At 52.2% G+C, this 15,238-nt stretch overlaps 1 protein-coding gene across 1 annotated transcript in view; it reads left to right on the top strand.

Annotated features, from left to right (window-relative positions):
* The window catches only part of Pdxk (pyridoxal kinase), a 31,740-nt gene that overhangs the window by 10,847 nt on the left and 5,655 nt on the right, over positions 1–15,238 (top strand). Inside the window, exons 2-10 of the mRNA XM_005360286.3 lie at positions 3,556–3,610; positions 4,313–4,417; positions 5,829–5,912; positions 7,002–7,048; positions 8,949–9,034; positions 9,954–9,999; positions 10,985–11,096; positions 12,041–12,177; positions 15,140–15,206. Coding sequence (XP_005360343.1) covers positions 3,556–3,610; positions 4,313–4,417; positions 5,829–5,912; positions 7,002–7,048; positions 8,949–9,034; positions 9,954–9,999; positions 10,985–11,096; positions 12,041–12,177; positions 15,140–15,206 — 739 coding nt within the window. The remainder of the gene's footprint in view (positions 1–3,555; positions 3,611–4,312; positions 4,418–5,828; positions 5,913–7,001; positions 7,049–8,948; positions 9,035–9,953; positions 10,000–10,984; positions 11,097–12,040; positions 12,178–15,139; positions 15,207–15,238) is intronic.

The raw sequence follows: 15,238 nt of genomic DNA, 5'->3' as shown, positions 1-15,238 counted from the left end.
GGCACATTGTGTGCTGGAAAGGTCCCATTTTCTGCCACTCCACGGTCACTGACACCTCTCCTCTCTGCTGTCTGTGGGTCAGATTTACAGGACTTTTTTGCTCAGGTGTCCTGGAGTTCTGGTGGAGGGAGTCCTCAGCCCTCTGTTTACCTTGAAGTTCTGGCACAGGTGTTACGAGGCGTTCATACTCCTGAGTTCCGTCGCCCAGGAGTCTAGAGTGGTCCTCAACCTTCCTAATGCTGCGTTTAATACAGTTCCTCATGTTGTGGTGACACCCAACCACAAAATTTTTTTGTTGCTACTTTATATCTGTAATTTTTCTACTGTTATGAGTCATGGTACAAATATCTGATATGCAGGATATGTGAGCGGTCTCGACCCACAGGTTGAGAACCACTGCTTGAGACTCTAGTGGGTTGTATGTCCTTTTTATATCAGCAGCAGACAGAGTCATGGCCACTGGGCCAGTTCCTCCTGAGTCCTGGACGCTTGTTGTCCACACCCTGGCAGGCCCTCTTTCTGGCCATTCTGTTGGTGGCTTCTGCATCGTGGGATGCATTTACATGGGGCCTTGTTCAGTGGCCCTTGCCTGGCGTTGCTGTAGAAGTGGATGTTAGGTGAGACCTGGTTGAGGGAGTGGAGAGGACATTAACAGTGGTGACGGTGGCAGCAGTCTGGGCATAGTCAGCCTGGGACCTGAACTAGAGGTGGGAGGACACTGTGGGGTCTGCTCATAGTCCTGGTGGGTGGCCTGGTCCACGTGGCCTGGCTGTAGATAGGATCAGCACAAGACTAAATCCCATGTTCCTGCCAAGTACCAGAACAGGATGCTGGCCCTTCCTGAGTGACTGGAGGGAACAGTGCAAATCCTCTTTGACCCCGTGCCTGACATGGTTGAGGGTACCTTGGCTCAAGGTCAGAAAGAAAGGACATAGTTGGAATCCACAAATAGACCTGAGGGTCTGTGGAGATGGCCGTGGAAGGACTGATGGACCGCGGCTGCGTTCATAGACTTGAATCTATCCCTTGGTTTCACAGGCTCCCTCTCCAAGGTGCCTGAGATCTGGAGTCTGGCAGGATTTCTGCTAGGATGGCCTCTCATCTACGCAACTCCATACACAGCTGAGCATAGGGCCCTGAACAAGAGGCCTTTCCTCTGTTTGGGGTGATTTTTGTGCAGCTCAAATGGCCAACTCCATGAAGGGATGCTGTGGCCAGGGAAGGGGCCATATGGTAGACCCCCATCCTGGATATACTTGGGTGGCACTGAGAAAGAAACTGCCTGGAAGAGGCCGGTGGCTGAGGCTGGGAGGCCTGGCAGGGCCCTGAAGGTGGTCAGATGTGAGCCAGGCAGTGGGCCAAGGAATCTCTCTCTTGTCGAGTCTAACATCTGCCGTCTCAGGCAGCTGACAGACTTAGGTTGCCCTGGAGAGTGTGGGGAAGTGGAAGAAGCAACAGGAGAAATCACTACGATTCCAAGTCACAAGGGACCTGAATTTCTTGTAATCCCCTGATCTGAGTGCCTACAGCTGCTCTGAGCACGAGACCTTCAGGAGTTCCTGATGGCAGGAGAGTGGTTTCTGGTGGGTTTGACTGGGGCCTGGCTATCTCTATATAATCTGCCCCTGAGCACAGTAAAGGGGGCGTTCTTGGGGAATTCAAGGATTACCCGTGTCGTTGTCTCTTTGTCTGTGTGTGTCTGTGTATTTCAACCTCCAGCCCCCTTGCCCGAAGCTCACGTACTGGTGGGTAATAGTGCACAGAGCGCAGACACGGGGGCGCGGTGCGCGGCAGATGTCAGTGGCTTTGGGGTTGTCCAGGGCATCAAGACATAATCCTTTGCCCCCTTACACTTAAAAAGGTCCTGTCATTTGTAGAGGAAGGATTCCCGTTTGTGGGTGCCTGTGAATATTCCAGAGATCAACACTGAATGCTGTTCTTTATGAACTATTTATCAGAGAAAGAGAGAGGTCGGTTTACTTACTTGTGTCTGTGTGAGCGTGTAACCACATCTGCACATGTGCTCTCACTCGCTCAACCTGTGTGTGCTCAGAGTCCAGAGGAGTTCTTCCGGAGTCTCCCTCTCACTCTCTGCCTGTTCCTGTGAGGCAGCGTCTCCCTTTCCCAGCCAGACTGAAAACCAGCAAGTCTCAGTGATCTTGTCTCAATCCGCTCTGGAGCTGGAGTTGGTTACACAGTTGTGTGCATAGGACACCTGGCTTGTAACAGTGGGTGCTGGGGTCTAAACTCTGGTGGTCCTCATGATTGCACAGCAAACATTTTTAACCGGGGACCCCCCTCCTCAGTTTTTTTGAGATGGAAACTAGGGTGGCTGACCACTGAGCCCAGGAATCCTCCCCAGCCCTGGAATTTCGGGCCATTGCCACACTAGGATTGTTTTGGTTTGGTTTTGGTTTTTTGTGGGTTTTTTTTTGTTGTTGTTGGTTGTTTGTTTTTGTTTTTGAGACAGGGTTTCTCTGTAGCTTTGGAGCCCGTCCTGGAATTAGCTCTTGTAGACCAGGCTGGCCTCGAACTCACAGAGATCCGCCTGCCTCTGCCTCCTCTGAGTGCTGGGATTAAAGATGTGCACCACCACTGCCCAGTAATTTTTGGTTTTTAAGACAGGGTTTTTCTATATAGCCCAGAATGTCCCAGAACTCTCTGTAGACCAGGCTGGCCTTGAACTCAGAGATCTGCCTGCTTCTGCCTCCCCCGTGCTAGGATTAAAGGTGTGTGCCACTTACACCACCACCACAGGCCACAAACTGCATAAACTCAGGGTCTGTTACTTTAAAATAAAAAGCTCTAGACTCAGTGATAGCTTTTATTTGGAAAAGGTCCATAGCTTTAATTTGGCTCAGTGAGCTGCTTTATGTGCTGAGGATGAACAGCTGCCCCACGGAGCCTCGGTCTCCACCCAGCGTGTCTCAGGAGGCCCATTAGTCCTGTCTGGATGACTCCCACTGGAGCTATGAGAAGACATTCAGAGCGGCAAGCTGCTCAAGGAACGTGGTTCTGGGGACCTCAGCCCTGGCCTGCGACCTTCTTTCTCTCGTTGACATGGAGGGAGAGAGAGTTTGCTAGCCGGTGTGTTAAGAGACTAGCTGAGCTGAGCTGAGCAGCCCAGCTGGGGCTGGGTCTTGCCTCCTCAGGGTGGGTTAGAAGGCCCACAGGGCACGCCCCTTATCTGCACAGACAGCTGCTCACAGTGCTTTCTTTGGCCACATTCATGAAGTGGACCCTCTGGGGTGCTTGGTGAACCCTTCAGTGCTTGTCAGCAAGGGAGAGGGGCGTGGCCACCCAGGCACTTTGGGCAATGTTCCTGAGTGAAGGAACAGAGGAATCCCATGGTCAGGCTTGTGTGGCCCTGAAATGCAAACATCTGGCTGGCTTGGGCAGGTCCTTCTGTTCCCACCCTGTGACCGTCCTGCCCAGGGGTCTGTACCACCTAGATGGTCTCCTCTGTCACCCTCCTCTAGCCATGGTTGGGACCCCTGCTCTGAGTTCTTGGGGTCACAGACGGACACTCACACACCTCTTCTGTTTGTCCTGCAGGTTTTGGGATTTGAAGTTGATGCTGTGAACTCCGTGCAGTTTTCGAACCACACAGGTAGGAGTACAAGGTGGTAGCCATGGTGGAAGTGAGCGTGGCATATAACCTGGCCTGAGGCTGGAGGCTGGAACCTAGAAGTGCCACTCTGTGCAGGGCCTGTGCCCACATCATGGCTGACTTGTATGACCACTCTTCTGGAGCCAACTGGTGGGAAAACCTCTGTGCCTCAGTTTCCTTCTCTGTTAAGCTGGCAGTCATAGCACTACAGTGTTAGGAGAGCTGACCAGGTCAACCACAGGGAGTGCTGCCGTGTCCCCTTGCTGACCACTGTGACCTGCATGCTTGTATGCTTTTCCACTATGGCACGTCCTTGGGCTAAGGAGAGGGGTTGGGTGAGAAGAGTGTCCTGAACTGGGGTGTTAACAGCCATGTGCCCCCTATCCACATCTTCTGGGACACAGTTCCACAGGCCTACCTAGGGCACTGAGTGTCTGCTTCCTGGATTGTTTTGATGGAGACTAGTCAGGGCAGGGCATAGACCACCGTTCAGCCCCCACAGTATAGGAACTGGGGTGCTTCCAGGGTATTGGGATGCTACTGAGGCATTGAGCCCAGAGCATCCAGTCTGGGCCTAAGGCCAGCCCTCAGAACAGCTCACTGGGCTTCCTCAAGACGGGTAGGTGGTTGTCATCAGCTGAGATGGTCATGGGGGAAACTGGGGCTCCCGCATCCACAGCTTAGCCTGTCTTCTTCCCGCAGGCTATGCCCATTGGAAGGGCCAAGTGCTGAGTTCGCAAGAGCTCCATGAACTGTATGAAGGTCTCAAGATAAACAGCGTGAATAAGTACGACTACGTGCTCACTGGTGAGGGTCCCCAGGTCCTGGTTTAGGGTTCCTGGCAAGCTGGTGACAGGTCAGACACAGATCCCCTTTCTAGGCTCAGACCTTGTCCCTGCTTCCTTCCCAGAGGGTCTTGGTGTGCACTGACACCAATGCTTTCTGGAGGCCTCTAGAGTTTGGCCACCCTGGGTCGAAGGTAAATCACTACGTGAGTCCTTCTGTTATGTTTCTGGTTGTATTTTCTACATATTGATTCTATTTGCGAATTTATTGTGTGTATATGTGCGTCCTGGTCCGCACAATCGTACATACATGGTGCCATAGCATGGGTGCAGAGGTCTTTCCGCCATGTGGGTCCTAGAAATCGAACTCAGGTTTTCAGATACAGCAGCAAACATCCCTACTCCGTAAGCCATCACACTAGCCCCAAGTTAGGTTTCGTTTTTCCTAAGACAGGGTTTCTCTGTGTAATGGCCCTGGCTATCCTGGAACTCGCTTTGGAGGCTAGCCTAGTCTACATAGTGAGTTCTAGGTGAACCAGGGCTTCATACATAATGAGACCCTGCCTCCAAAAATAAATAAAAAGTATTTATGTGTTTTTATGTATATAGGTGTTTTGTCTGCATGCACATCACAAAGGGCTTCAGATCCCCTGGGAATATAGTGATAGACAGTTGTGAGCTGTCATGTGGGTGCAGGGAATTGAACTCGGGACCTCTGGAAGAGCAGCCAGTGCTCTTAATGACTGAACCATCTCTTCAGTCCCTGAATAAAAAATTTTAAAGAGACACAGGGGCTGCAGAGATGGCTCAGTGGTTAAGAACATTTAAAACAGGCGGTGGTGGTACACACCTTTAATCCCAATACCTGGGAGGCAGAGGCAGGCGGATCTCTGTGAGTTCGAGGCCAGCCTGGTCTACAGAGTGAATTCCAGTACAGGCTTCAAAGTAACAGAGAAGGCCTGTCTCCTAAAATCAAAAAGAAAAAGAAAAGAAAAGAAAAGAAAAGAAAAGAAAAGAAAAGAAAAGAAAAGAAAGAAAAAGCACTTACTACTCTTGCAGAGGACCCAGGGTCAGTTTCCAGCACACATAGGGCAGCTCACAACTGCCTGTAACTCCAGCTCCAGGGGATCTGATCTCATCTTCTGTCCTCTTATGTTTATGCACAGACATATACTCAGGCACACACAAAATAAATATTTTTAAAAAGTGATACGTTTTGTTTAAAGCGGAATTTGCCCATTATCTGTATTCTCGTCATTCAGAACTCTTGTGTCCCTGGGAGCTGGCTGCCTGTCTTCCCATCTATGAGTACAGACCTTTAGAGACCTTGCCTAGTTCCTGTCCCCCACTCTGATGCATGCTTGATGTGATGGCCCTGGTGGTCAGTGTGCCCTGTTTCTGGAGGATAAACAACCTGGGTTTTCCCTCCCAAGGTTACACAAGGGACAAGTCCTTCCTGGCCATGGTGGTAGACATCGTGCGGGAACTGAAGCAGCAGAACTCCCAGCTCGTGTACGGTGAGAACTGGGCCATGATGCCTCTCCCACGGTGTGCCCCGTACTGATCTCACCCTCAGGAAGGGGCTCAGCCATCTCGCTTCATGCTTGGGTGGTGGGGTGGACACACTATATCTAGTTTGTCTGTGTGGAGCGTGACATGATGGTTGCCAGGCAGCACTGGGTCAATGTGCCACCAAGAGCAGACGTGCAGACTCAGGCTGCTCCTGAGTACCAGTCTCTCAGGTGTGCATAGCATGCTCTACCCTGAAGGCCAAGAGCCCATTGCTTTGTCTGTGCAGTGCTCTGTGGTCCAAAGGGAATGTGCTTGAACCTGGGAAGACACAGTAAAAGCTCGTTTAGTATTCTCTCAGCCAGGCTGGGGGAAAGGCACTGTTCCAGTCCAGGTGACATGAGGTAATGTGTGCTGGAGACAAAGGTGTGAGTGATGGTGTGTGAAATTATCCCGAGGACCTGGTTGTCTTGGGCAGAGAAGTGCAAGGTGCTGGGGCGCACAACTGTTCTTGTGTCTCCGTGTGTATGTAATGTTGACATGATTGAGAGACCAGGAGTGAGGCTCAGTTGGCAGAGTGCTTGCCTAGCATACATGAAGCCTGGACCTGATCCCCCACCACATAACTGAATGTGGAGGTGTGCACCTGTAATCCCAGTCCTCAGGGTCAAAAGTTCAGGGTCATCCCAGCTACACAGTGAGTTCAAAGCCAGCCAGGGCTGATGAGAGCCTGTTGTCAGTTAAGGGTACGCACTCCTCCTGCAGAAGCCCCGATTTCAGTTCCAAACGCCCACTCTGGCTCATAGCTGCCTGTAAATCCCACGACAGAGGCTCTCATGCCCTTTTCCTGAACCCCTGGGCACCTGCACACATGGTCCATGTGTACACACGCAGGCACACACTCTGGCGGTTAGAGCAAGCGTTAGATGTGGAGGCAGGTGTGGTGTGCATGCCAGCATCCTCAGCTACATGGGAGGCTGAGGCAGGAAGGTGGTGAGTGCAAGGCTAGCCTGGGCTGCACTGTGAGAAAGCAGACAGTGTGGAGGTCTGTCATCAGGAGCTCTAGTGGTTGCTGACCAGATGCTGTGTCTCCGCAGTGTGCGATCCTGTGATGGGGGACAAGTGGAACGGCGAAGGCTCCATGGTGAGTGCATTCCTCTGCTATTAGACGCGGAGTCTGTGCATCTGCTTTGAACCAAAGAGAAGGTCACCTTCCTGGGTAAACCTGTGTGGACCCCATCCAAGGCTGAGTCACCCCTGTTAGGAAGTTGGTCAGATGGAGGACAGGCATCAGCTAGGGTGGTAACCACAAACAGTTTGTCAGTCTTGGGTTCGCTGTCCTTTTCCGTTTAACAATGAGGAAGTCACTCTGAGCTCACCAGCCTTTCAAAACTGGGTAGTGGATGGGTCACAGTCCATGAGTGAACCGGTCCTGTCACCATCACAGAAACCTCAGACTACGGAGATGGCCCAACATTTTAAAGTCAGTGTTTTAACCCTGGCATTTGTCTGTGTGACTTTGACTCATCTTTGTGAGTTCCCTGAGCACAGCCCGCCACACGTGGTCCACACCAGTGCAGGACTCACTTGGACCTGTGTCCTTCCTGCCCTGTTCTGCCAGTGGAGTCCAGTGGCAGCGACTGGATCAGGTGTCTATTTTGCTCAGTGGGTGTCTTTTCATCTGCTTTCTCCAATGCTCATTTTCTGGAAGGTTCCCTGCACCAGACCCTCATCCCTCCTTTCTTCCTGTTACTGCTTGCTGCAGTGTCCCCAGCCAGCCTAGGAGATGCTGGTGTTTGGTCCTAAAGAGCTTTCCTTTGGGCTCAGTGTTGCTCACTCTGCTGTGTCCTGATTTTGATTAAATGACTTTCCTGGAGGACCTAGATCAGATATCCTGCATATCAGATACTTACATTGCAATTCATGACAGTAGCAAAATTACAGTTATGAAGTAGCAACGAAAATAATTTTATGGCCTGGGTCACCACAACATGAGGAACTGTATTAAAGGGTCGCAGTATTAGGAAGGTTGAGATCCTCTGCCTAGGTTCAAGATGTGTTAGGTTCAAACAAACAGAAAGCTTGTAGATGTCATGGTCAGCCCTGAGTTTAGGAGTTGGATGGTCCAAGTGGTCCCATCTATTCATAGCTCTTCTCCAGTTTATGCCAACTTATGCCAGCCAGCGGGAGTCCATCTGCACAGGACCTCGGACCTCTAGGGAAATTCATCAGCAACTGAGTGGGAAGAGATTAGAACCCTGTACCACTCACCAGTACCGCAAATCACCATGGGAACAGACAGTGATTTCAGAGCCTCTTGTGGGACTTGTATGTCAGGAATCAGACGTGGTCGTGGGTGTCTCTGTAATTCTAGTTACTTGGGAGGCTGAAGTGGGAAGATTGTGAGTTCGAGGCTAACATTAATCAAAAATTTAAAAGGATGAGCTTGAAGGTATAGTTCATGCTTGCCCAACAGACATGAGGCCCTAAGTCCATCCCCAACATGGAAATAATAAAGAACAAAAGACGAAGGTTGTTCTAAGCTAGTTTTGGTGACCCAACCCAGTAATCTCAGGACTTGGAAGGAAACAGGAGGATTGCTCTGACTTCTAGGCCAGCCTGGGCTACAGAGTAAGATCCTGTCTCAGGATAAAGGGGCACAAGGGAGCACTGTTCTGTTGAATTGTTCACCGATAACTTAAAACAAAAACAAGATGATCAGAGTGTGTTGGCTCACAAGCATGTCTTAGGTGGCGAGGAGACGCCCCAGGACTCAGGCTCCCAGAGCCAGGTAGGCCCACTAATGGCTGTCAGGTCCCGAGGGCCCGAGGCTGCCTCTCGTCATCCTGTGCGGTCCTGTGTCTTAGCTCCCTCCTTCCTGTTCTCCCCTCTGGTTCTGGTGAGCTGAGGCCTACCCTCCTGCTCCAGGCCCTTCATGGTGGCAATGCCAGGTCTTGCCACAGGATATGGGCTTTGGGAATGTTCCTCACTGGGCCCTCTTTCTGTGGGAGTAAGTCCCCTTCTTTATCTCCTGTGCTCTCCAGTACGTTCCCCAGGACCTCCTTCCCGTGTACAGGGACAAAGTGGTGCCCGTGGCAGACATCATCACTCCCAACCAGTTTGAGGCTGAGTAAGTAACTGCATAGCCAGCAGGGCCGGTGCCCTCGCGAGCCCTGCACCGTCTTCACGTGTGTCCTGGCAGCTCCACATCTGCCTGCTCACGTCCTTGGTAGCCCTTAGAGAACCTGGCCTGCACTAGACTGATATGTCACCCTTGACCCTGACCCTATAAACCTGCACCCCAACCCTGCAGTGGTTCCCGTCGCCTCTAATGTCACGACAAGTGCTCTTTCTGCCTGGTTGTTTGGTCATGATTGTGTGGGCTCACTGTATCCCCCTGCTGGCAAGATGCTCCGAGGAGAGAAAGATGAGGTGGCACCTGTCCCGCTGAGAGCTCATGAAGCTGGGAATGCCCCCAGGTGGAACTGGAGGCCATAGATCTCTCTCAGAGCTCACGGCCCCTGATTAGGTGAAGAGTCAGCTCCTAAGAGAGCTGCCAGATACCTAGACTCACAGGGCACAAGCCTCTGTCCTGTGAGATGGTTCCTGCAAACTTGGGATGTAAACACTGGTGGGCATTTTAGACTGAATAGCTGAGGGCCCCAGCCCTGGGCCCTTCCCAAGGAAAGAATGGCATTTCTTTGAGGGCCCTGTGCTGTCAGCAGGCATGTACATGGGTTGTGCTGGCCATTTTGGCCATCAGAGTTCTGTAAACATCCGTTACCTGACTACAGTGCTGAGGGACACAGGGGCTCTAGACGGCTGGTTCTCACTGGTCTCACCTGTAGGCCATCACCACAGGCCAGAACCCCACCATGTATGTGAGTTTCCTTATAACGCATTTCCCTCCTGACTCTTCCATGTGTGTCACTGCCTCCCCTGGTTCCCGTGGCCCGTAGACACGGTATGGTCTCTTGTTGGGGATGTAGGTCAGTTGCCAGGATGGTTGAACTGTAGTCACTGGCTCACTGCTCCCATCTGTGTTCCAGGTTGCTGAGTGGCAGAAAAATCCACAGCGAGCAAGAAGCACTGGAGGTAAGGAGGCCTTCACGCACGGCTCTGTTCATGGGGAGGAGATCTTCACACAGGGCCCTGGTTCCCTGGAAGGAGACAGACACCCATCTTCTGCAACTGATGGCATTTGGGAGATACTGAGCTCTGACCAAAGATGTGGAGAACACCCAGCCTTTGTCATTGACTGGTACCTCTGTCCCTCTGTCATTTCTATGCTCGGTCTACCACATGTCCATGCTCTATGAAAGCGTTCTCTCACAGCTATGGAGTCTGAAAGCCCCACATTGAGGTGCGGGATAGGGTGAACTCTTTCTCTTGGATCCCCAGGAGGTCCTGTCTGCTACAGACTGTGTGTAGTCTATAGCCCATGCATGTTGTCACCCGCTGTGAGCTGGCAGTGGTAGCTAGGTTCAGCTCCTGAGCCACTCGCATTAGGCACCCACAAGTGCGCCCTGGGAGCACTGTAGTGCAGGCTGGAGCATCCATCGGTTTTAAGGGAATTTCGCCATCTTGAGCCAGGTGTCATGGCTCACTGCACTTGGGAGGCAGAGGCAGGTCAATCTCTGTAAGTTCAAGACCAGCCTGGTCTACATACCAATTTCAGGTTAGCAAGATTTATATAGTATGACCCTGCCTCAAATAATCGATAAAAACAAATGGCAAAAAAGACAGATAAACCAGCTTGGAGAGAAGCTTGCTTCTCATTGGTGGATACGACTGGCTTCCCAGTTCCCAAAGAGTTGGGGCAGGGCCCCCAGGCTTCTCTACATTTTCAGACTCTGAGCTGTCAATGGCCCTGACAGAAGATGGCAGACCACAGGCTTGGCCATGTGTGTGCCATGTTCCAGGTCCTCTAGAGCCCATGAAGCATTCTGGCCATGGCTAACTGCTTCAGCTCTGATCGCAGAGGACAGTGGCTGACCAGGGTCATCCACCTTGAGAAGCGTGACTGTCAGGAAGCGCCATCGTGGCCGGAGGTGCTGACACTCTCCCTTGCTGCTGGCAGGTGATGGACATGCTACACTGTATGGGTCCGGACACAGTGGTCATCACCAGCTCTGACCTGCCCTCCACACAGGGCAGTGACTACCTGATCGCACTGGGCAGCCAGAGGATGCGTAAGTGCCTGCTCCACCTGCCCTGTGTGCTCCCCGGGTCCATCTGTTTCCGTAGCCCACAGCTTTCAGGCCCCAGAAAATATTGGGGACTCAGTAGGAGGGAGGTTGTGACTCAGTCAGCAAGGGCCTGGTACCTCTTGCCCCTCAAGAGAGTCAGAGAGAAGGCAGGTTCAGGACCAGGGCTCCGTGGAGCCAGAGGGTGGGACCAGATAGGCTATTGGGGACATGAGCAGGCACTCCTAATTGCTGGATGATCAGATAACCATGCTGTGCCAGGACCTCTAGGTTCTTAGGTCTGGTGAGCTACCCCACACCAGTGACTTATGCCAAAAGCAGCTGAGTCTGGCTTCTGTGGCCCAGGTGTCTACAGGGAGTAGGTTTTGCTGGACTTCAGTAATTCGTTATACAAACAGCTCATGAGTTAATTATTCTTGAAGTATTACAATGCTCAGAGCTTGGACGAAGGCTGACTGGAACCCCACGTTCATACCCACTGGCTCCGGTGAGCATTCTGGATGCACAAAGGTGTGGGGATGCGCACCTGAATGCTCCTGTGCCACACACAAGCATGTAGACACACACATGTAGGCACACACATGTACACACACGCTTGTACACAGACACACATGCATACAGAGTGCATCCAGGCAGTTCCTGGCACTCGAGTGTGTAAGGCCATGCTAGTTCCAGCTTCTAAGAGTCCAGTGTTTCACTTCCCTTTGGGACAGTGGTGGCAGCAGGGGTCAGTTATGACAGTCCATACTGAGTCCCCAGAGCTCCTGAAGGAGGCCACACCACATCTGTATGACATCCCCAAGGAGAGACAATCTGGCCTTCCTGTCACTTCAGGAGAAGTGAAGACAAGTTGGGATCCCATGGCAGGGGTGGCCCTTGTCTAGCTGAGGAGTCTCAGACCCAGTGGCCTGACTTATGTCCTCCCCCAGGGAAGCCCGATGGCTCCACTGTGACTCAACGCATCCGGATGGAGATGCGTAAGGTGGATGCCGTCTTCGTGGGCACCGGGGACCTGTTCGCTGCCATGCTTCTGGCATGGACACACAAGCACCCGGACAATCTGAAGGTCAGTTGTGCATGTTGCTCCTCTCCACAACTACTTCTGCACTTTCAGTGGGAATATAGGTTAATATAGTCCCAACAGCGTGGGGTGGTGGCAGGTTTAGTGGGAGCCTGGGCCCGAGCCCAGCCCAAGGATCGATGGGAGAAACAGCTGACCATGGGCTTGGAAACCCACTGTCCCAGCCACACTTACGTCAGCGTGACCCAAGCTAGAATCATCAGTGAGGAGGGAGCCTCTATTGAGAAAACGCCTCCATAAGATCCAGCTATAGGGCATTTTCTTAATGAGTGATTGATGGGAGAAGGCCCAGCCACACAATGGGTGGTGCCATCTCTGGTCTGGTGGTCCTAGGGTCCATAAGAAAGCAGGCTGAGCAAGCCAGTAAGCAGCACCACTCCATGGCCTCTGCATCAGCTCTTACCTCCAGGATCCTGCCCTGTTTGAATTCTTGCCCTGCCTTCTTTCCATGATGAGCAAGATGTGGAAGTGTAAGGGAAATAAACCCTTTCCTCCCCAAGTTGATTTTGGTCATGGTGTTTCATCGCAGCAATAGAAGCCGTAAGACACCCACCCTGTCAGTCTTGTTGCTCACTCTTCCCTGGTTTGGGAAGTAGTGACACAGGAACCAAGACATGAGAGACTTAAATTTGAAAGTTAGAAATAAGGCATGGATGTAGCATATGGAGACCTGGGGTTTGAGACTCAGCTGTGGTGAGAACAAAAGCTAGCATCTATACAGGAGTCAGTGAGGAGTCCTGGGCCCATGTAGCTTTCTAGCTGCTCCGTGGTGACTCAGAAGCCGCTTGCAGTGCTCAGCCCAGCTCAGGATGTTTCCTGCTATGTGGCCATTGCCTGACTTAATAGACATTAAGGGGACCAAGGGCAGAAGGTTGAGTGAGGATGCAGGCTGAGGTAGGCCCTTCCCCCTCGGGCCTGTCATGGACATGGTCATGGTCTTTCTATAGTTGTCTGTATGTCCATCCCACTTGCTTCATGCACTTATGAGCAGACAGGTTGTTCTTGTTCAGATGCTCCTCAGCAGAGTGGACCGACTGGGACCAAGTCTGTACTAGGTAGACACTCCACAACTACGCCACATGCAGAGCTCCAGTGGGACTGTGCTGTGTCTTGGGGCTCAGGGATGGGGCTTTTTTGTGAATATGTATTTGAGGATGGGGCTCAGCAGGTTCAGAGGAGTTTTCTTATGGCTGTCCCCTTGCATCTGTGATCTGATTTGTGTGCATAAAAGCTGCATGGTGACCAATTAGCAGGTCCTTTCTCCTGATGCCCCAGCTGACAGCCAGCATGCCTTCCTCCAGTGCTGTTGCAGACAGAGTACAAGGGCTGGAGTATGGTTCAGTGGTTGTCTTCGTTAGGGTTTCTATTGCCGGGAAGAGACACCGTGACCATGGCAACTCTTCTAAAGAAAAGCTTCCACTGGGGTGGCTTGCTCACGCTTTATACGTTGAGTGTGCTATCATCGTGATGGGGAGCATGGCGGCATGCAGGCAGGCATGGTGCTGGAGCTGAGAGTGCTACATCTTGCAGGCAACAGGAAGTTGACTGATATACCGGGCAGTGTTCTGAGCAAAGAAAACCTCAAAGCCCGTCCCCACGTTGACACACTTCCTCGAACAAGCCATACCCACTCCAAAAAGCCACACCTCCTAATACTGCCATTCCTTGTGAGATTATGGGGGCCAGTTACATTCAGACTACCATAGGGCAGAACACTAGCATATATAAGGCCTGGGTTCCATCCCAGTATAGCAAACACAAAAAGAAAACGAAAAGATAAAATAACTCCTACCCTGGTGTAGACGGCCCCCGCCCTGCAGTCCGCCCACAGACTTGATGTCCTGCACTGTGTGCCAGGGTTAACGGCTGACTGAAGGTTTCCTTCTGTTAGACTGGACCAGGGGGAGAATAAAGGCTGTCATTTAGGGGAGGCAGTTAGTTGTGGGGACCTGGACATGGGTTCCCTGGTGCTGTCCCATCACCCAGTCCACCCCTTGTGACTTCATCTCTGATTCCTTGCTTATCTGATGGAGAGGGAGATGGGCTCTTGCGTGTCAAGTCCCCTGAAAACTAAATTTAAGTCTAGAAGGCTCGCTCCCATTTACCTTCCCTGGCTCTCTGCCTCCTGCCTGCTGCAGGTGTGATTGGCAGCAGTGGGGGTTCGTTTTGTTCGGGGCAGCAGAAACTTGCCAGCTGGCACCCAGAGGAGCCTAACAGTGGGACTGGTTCAGCCAACCCACGTAGGGAACTGAGGCATGTCTGGGCACCTGCTGAGTCCCCCAGGCCTCTGGCCTTGAGAGTCGTGGGCAGCAGTGCTTTCTCTTATAGTCTTTAAAACTAATTACTCCCAGGAATTCTTATTAAACACCTGCTGTGTGCCAGGTGTGCCCAATACTGACAAGCCCCAAGCCGCTGACCCTTCCCATGGGGCATCTCCCTCCACACCCAAGTGGTTTATTTAACAGGCAGCGTCTGTTTGGCTCTCTCTCCACTGCTATAACAAAATACCTGAGACCGTTTACAAAGAGGGAAGGTTTCTGTCTACTCAAGGTTGCAGAGGTGTCTGTCCATGATGAGACAGCCTTGTTCCTTAAGACCTGTGGCTGTGCATCAGGGTGGGATCCAGGAAGCAGAGAGGAAGGAGACAAGAAACTACACCAGCCCCTTCCAGGAGCCACTCTCAGGGACCCAAGGACCTTGTACCAGGCCTCACTTCCAGAAGTTGTCATCCCCTCCTAGGCAGAGGGCTCGCCTCTAGCATGGGCTTTGGGGGACATTCCAGGCACAGGCTAGTGCAGAAGCATTTCTGTGGGGGTTCATGCAGCCACCCCCATGTGAGTGACAGTGGAGCGGCTTCTGGTGACTGGAGCAGCTGGTGCTTGTGGGATGTCCTGGACAGCAATGCTCGCCCAGGTAGGCCAAGGCAGCGTCTCTGTCCTCTGTGCAGGTGGCCTGCGAGAAAACTGTGTCTGCCATGCAACACGTGCTGCAGAGGACCATCCGGTGTGCAAAAGGTACCTGCCCTCCTGCTCTGCCTTCCTGGGAG

Source organism: Microtus ochrogaster, linkage group LG2 (genome assembly GCF_000317375.1).
Source record: "Microtus ochrogaster isolate Prairie Vole_2 linkage group LG2, MicOch1.0, whole genome shotgun sequence".
Classification (NCBI taxonomy): domain Eukaryota; kingdom Metazoa; phylum Chordata; class Mammalia; order Rodentia; family Cricetidae; genus Microtus; species Microtus ochrogaster.
Note: the sequence above shows the minus strand (reverse complement) of the source record. Positions and strands in the feature narration are given on the sequence as shown.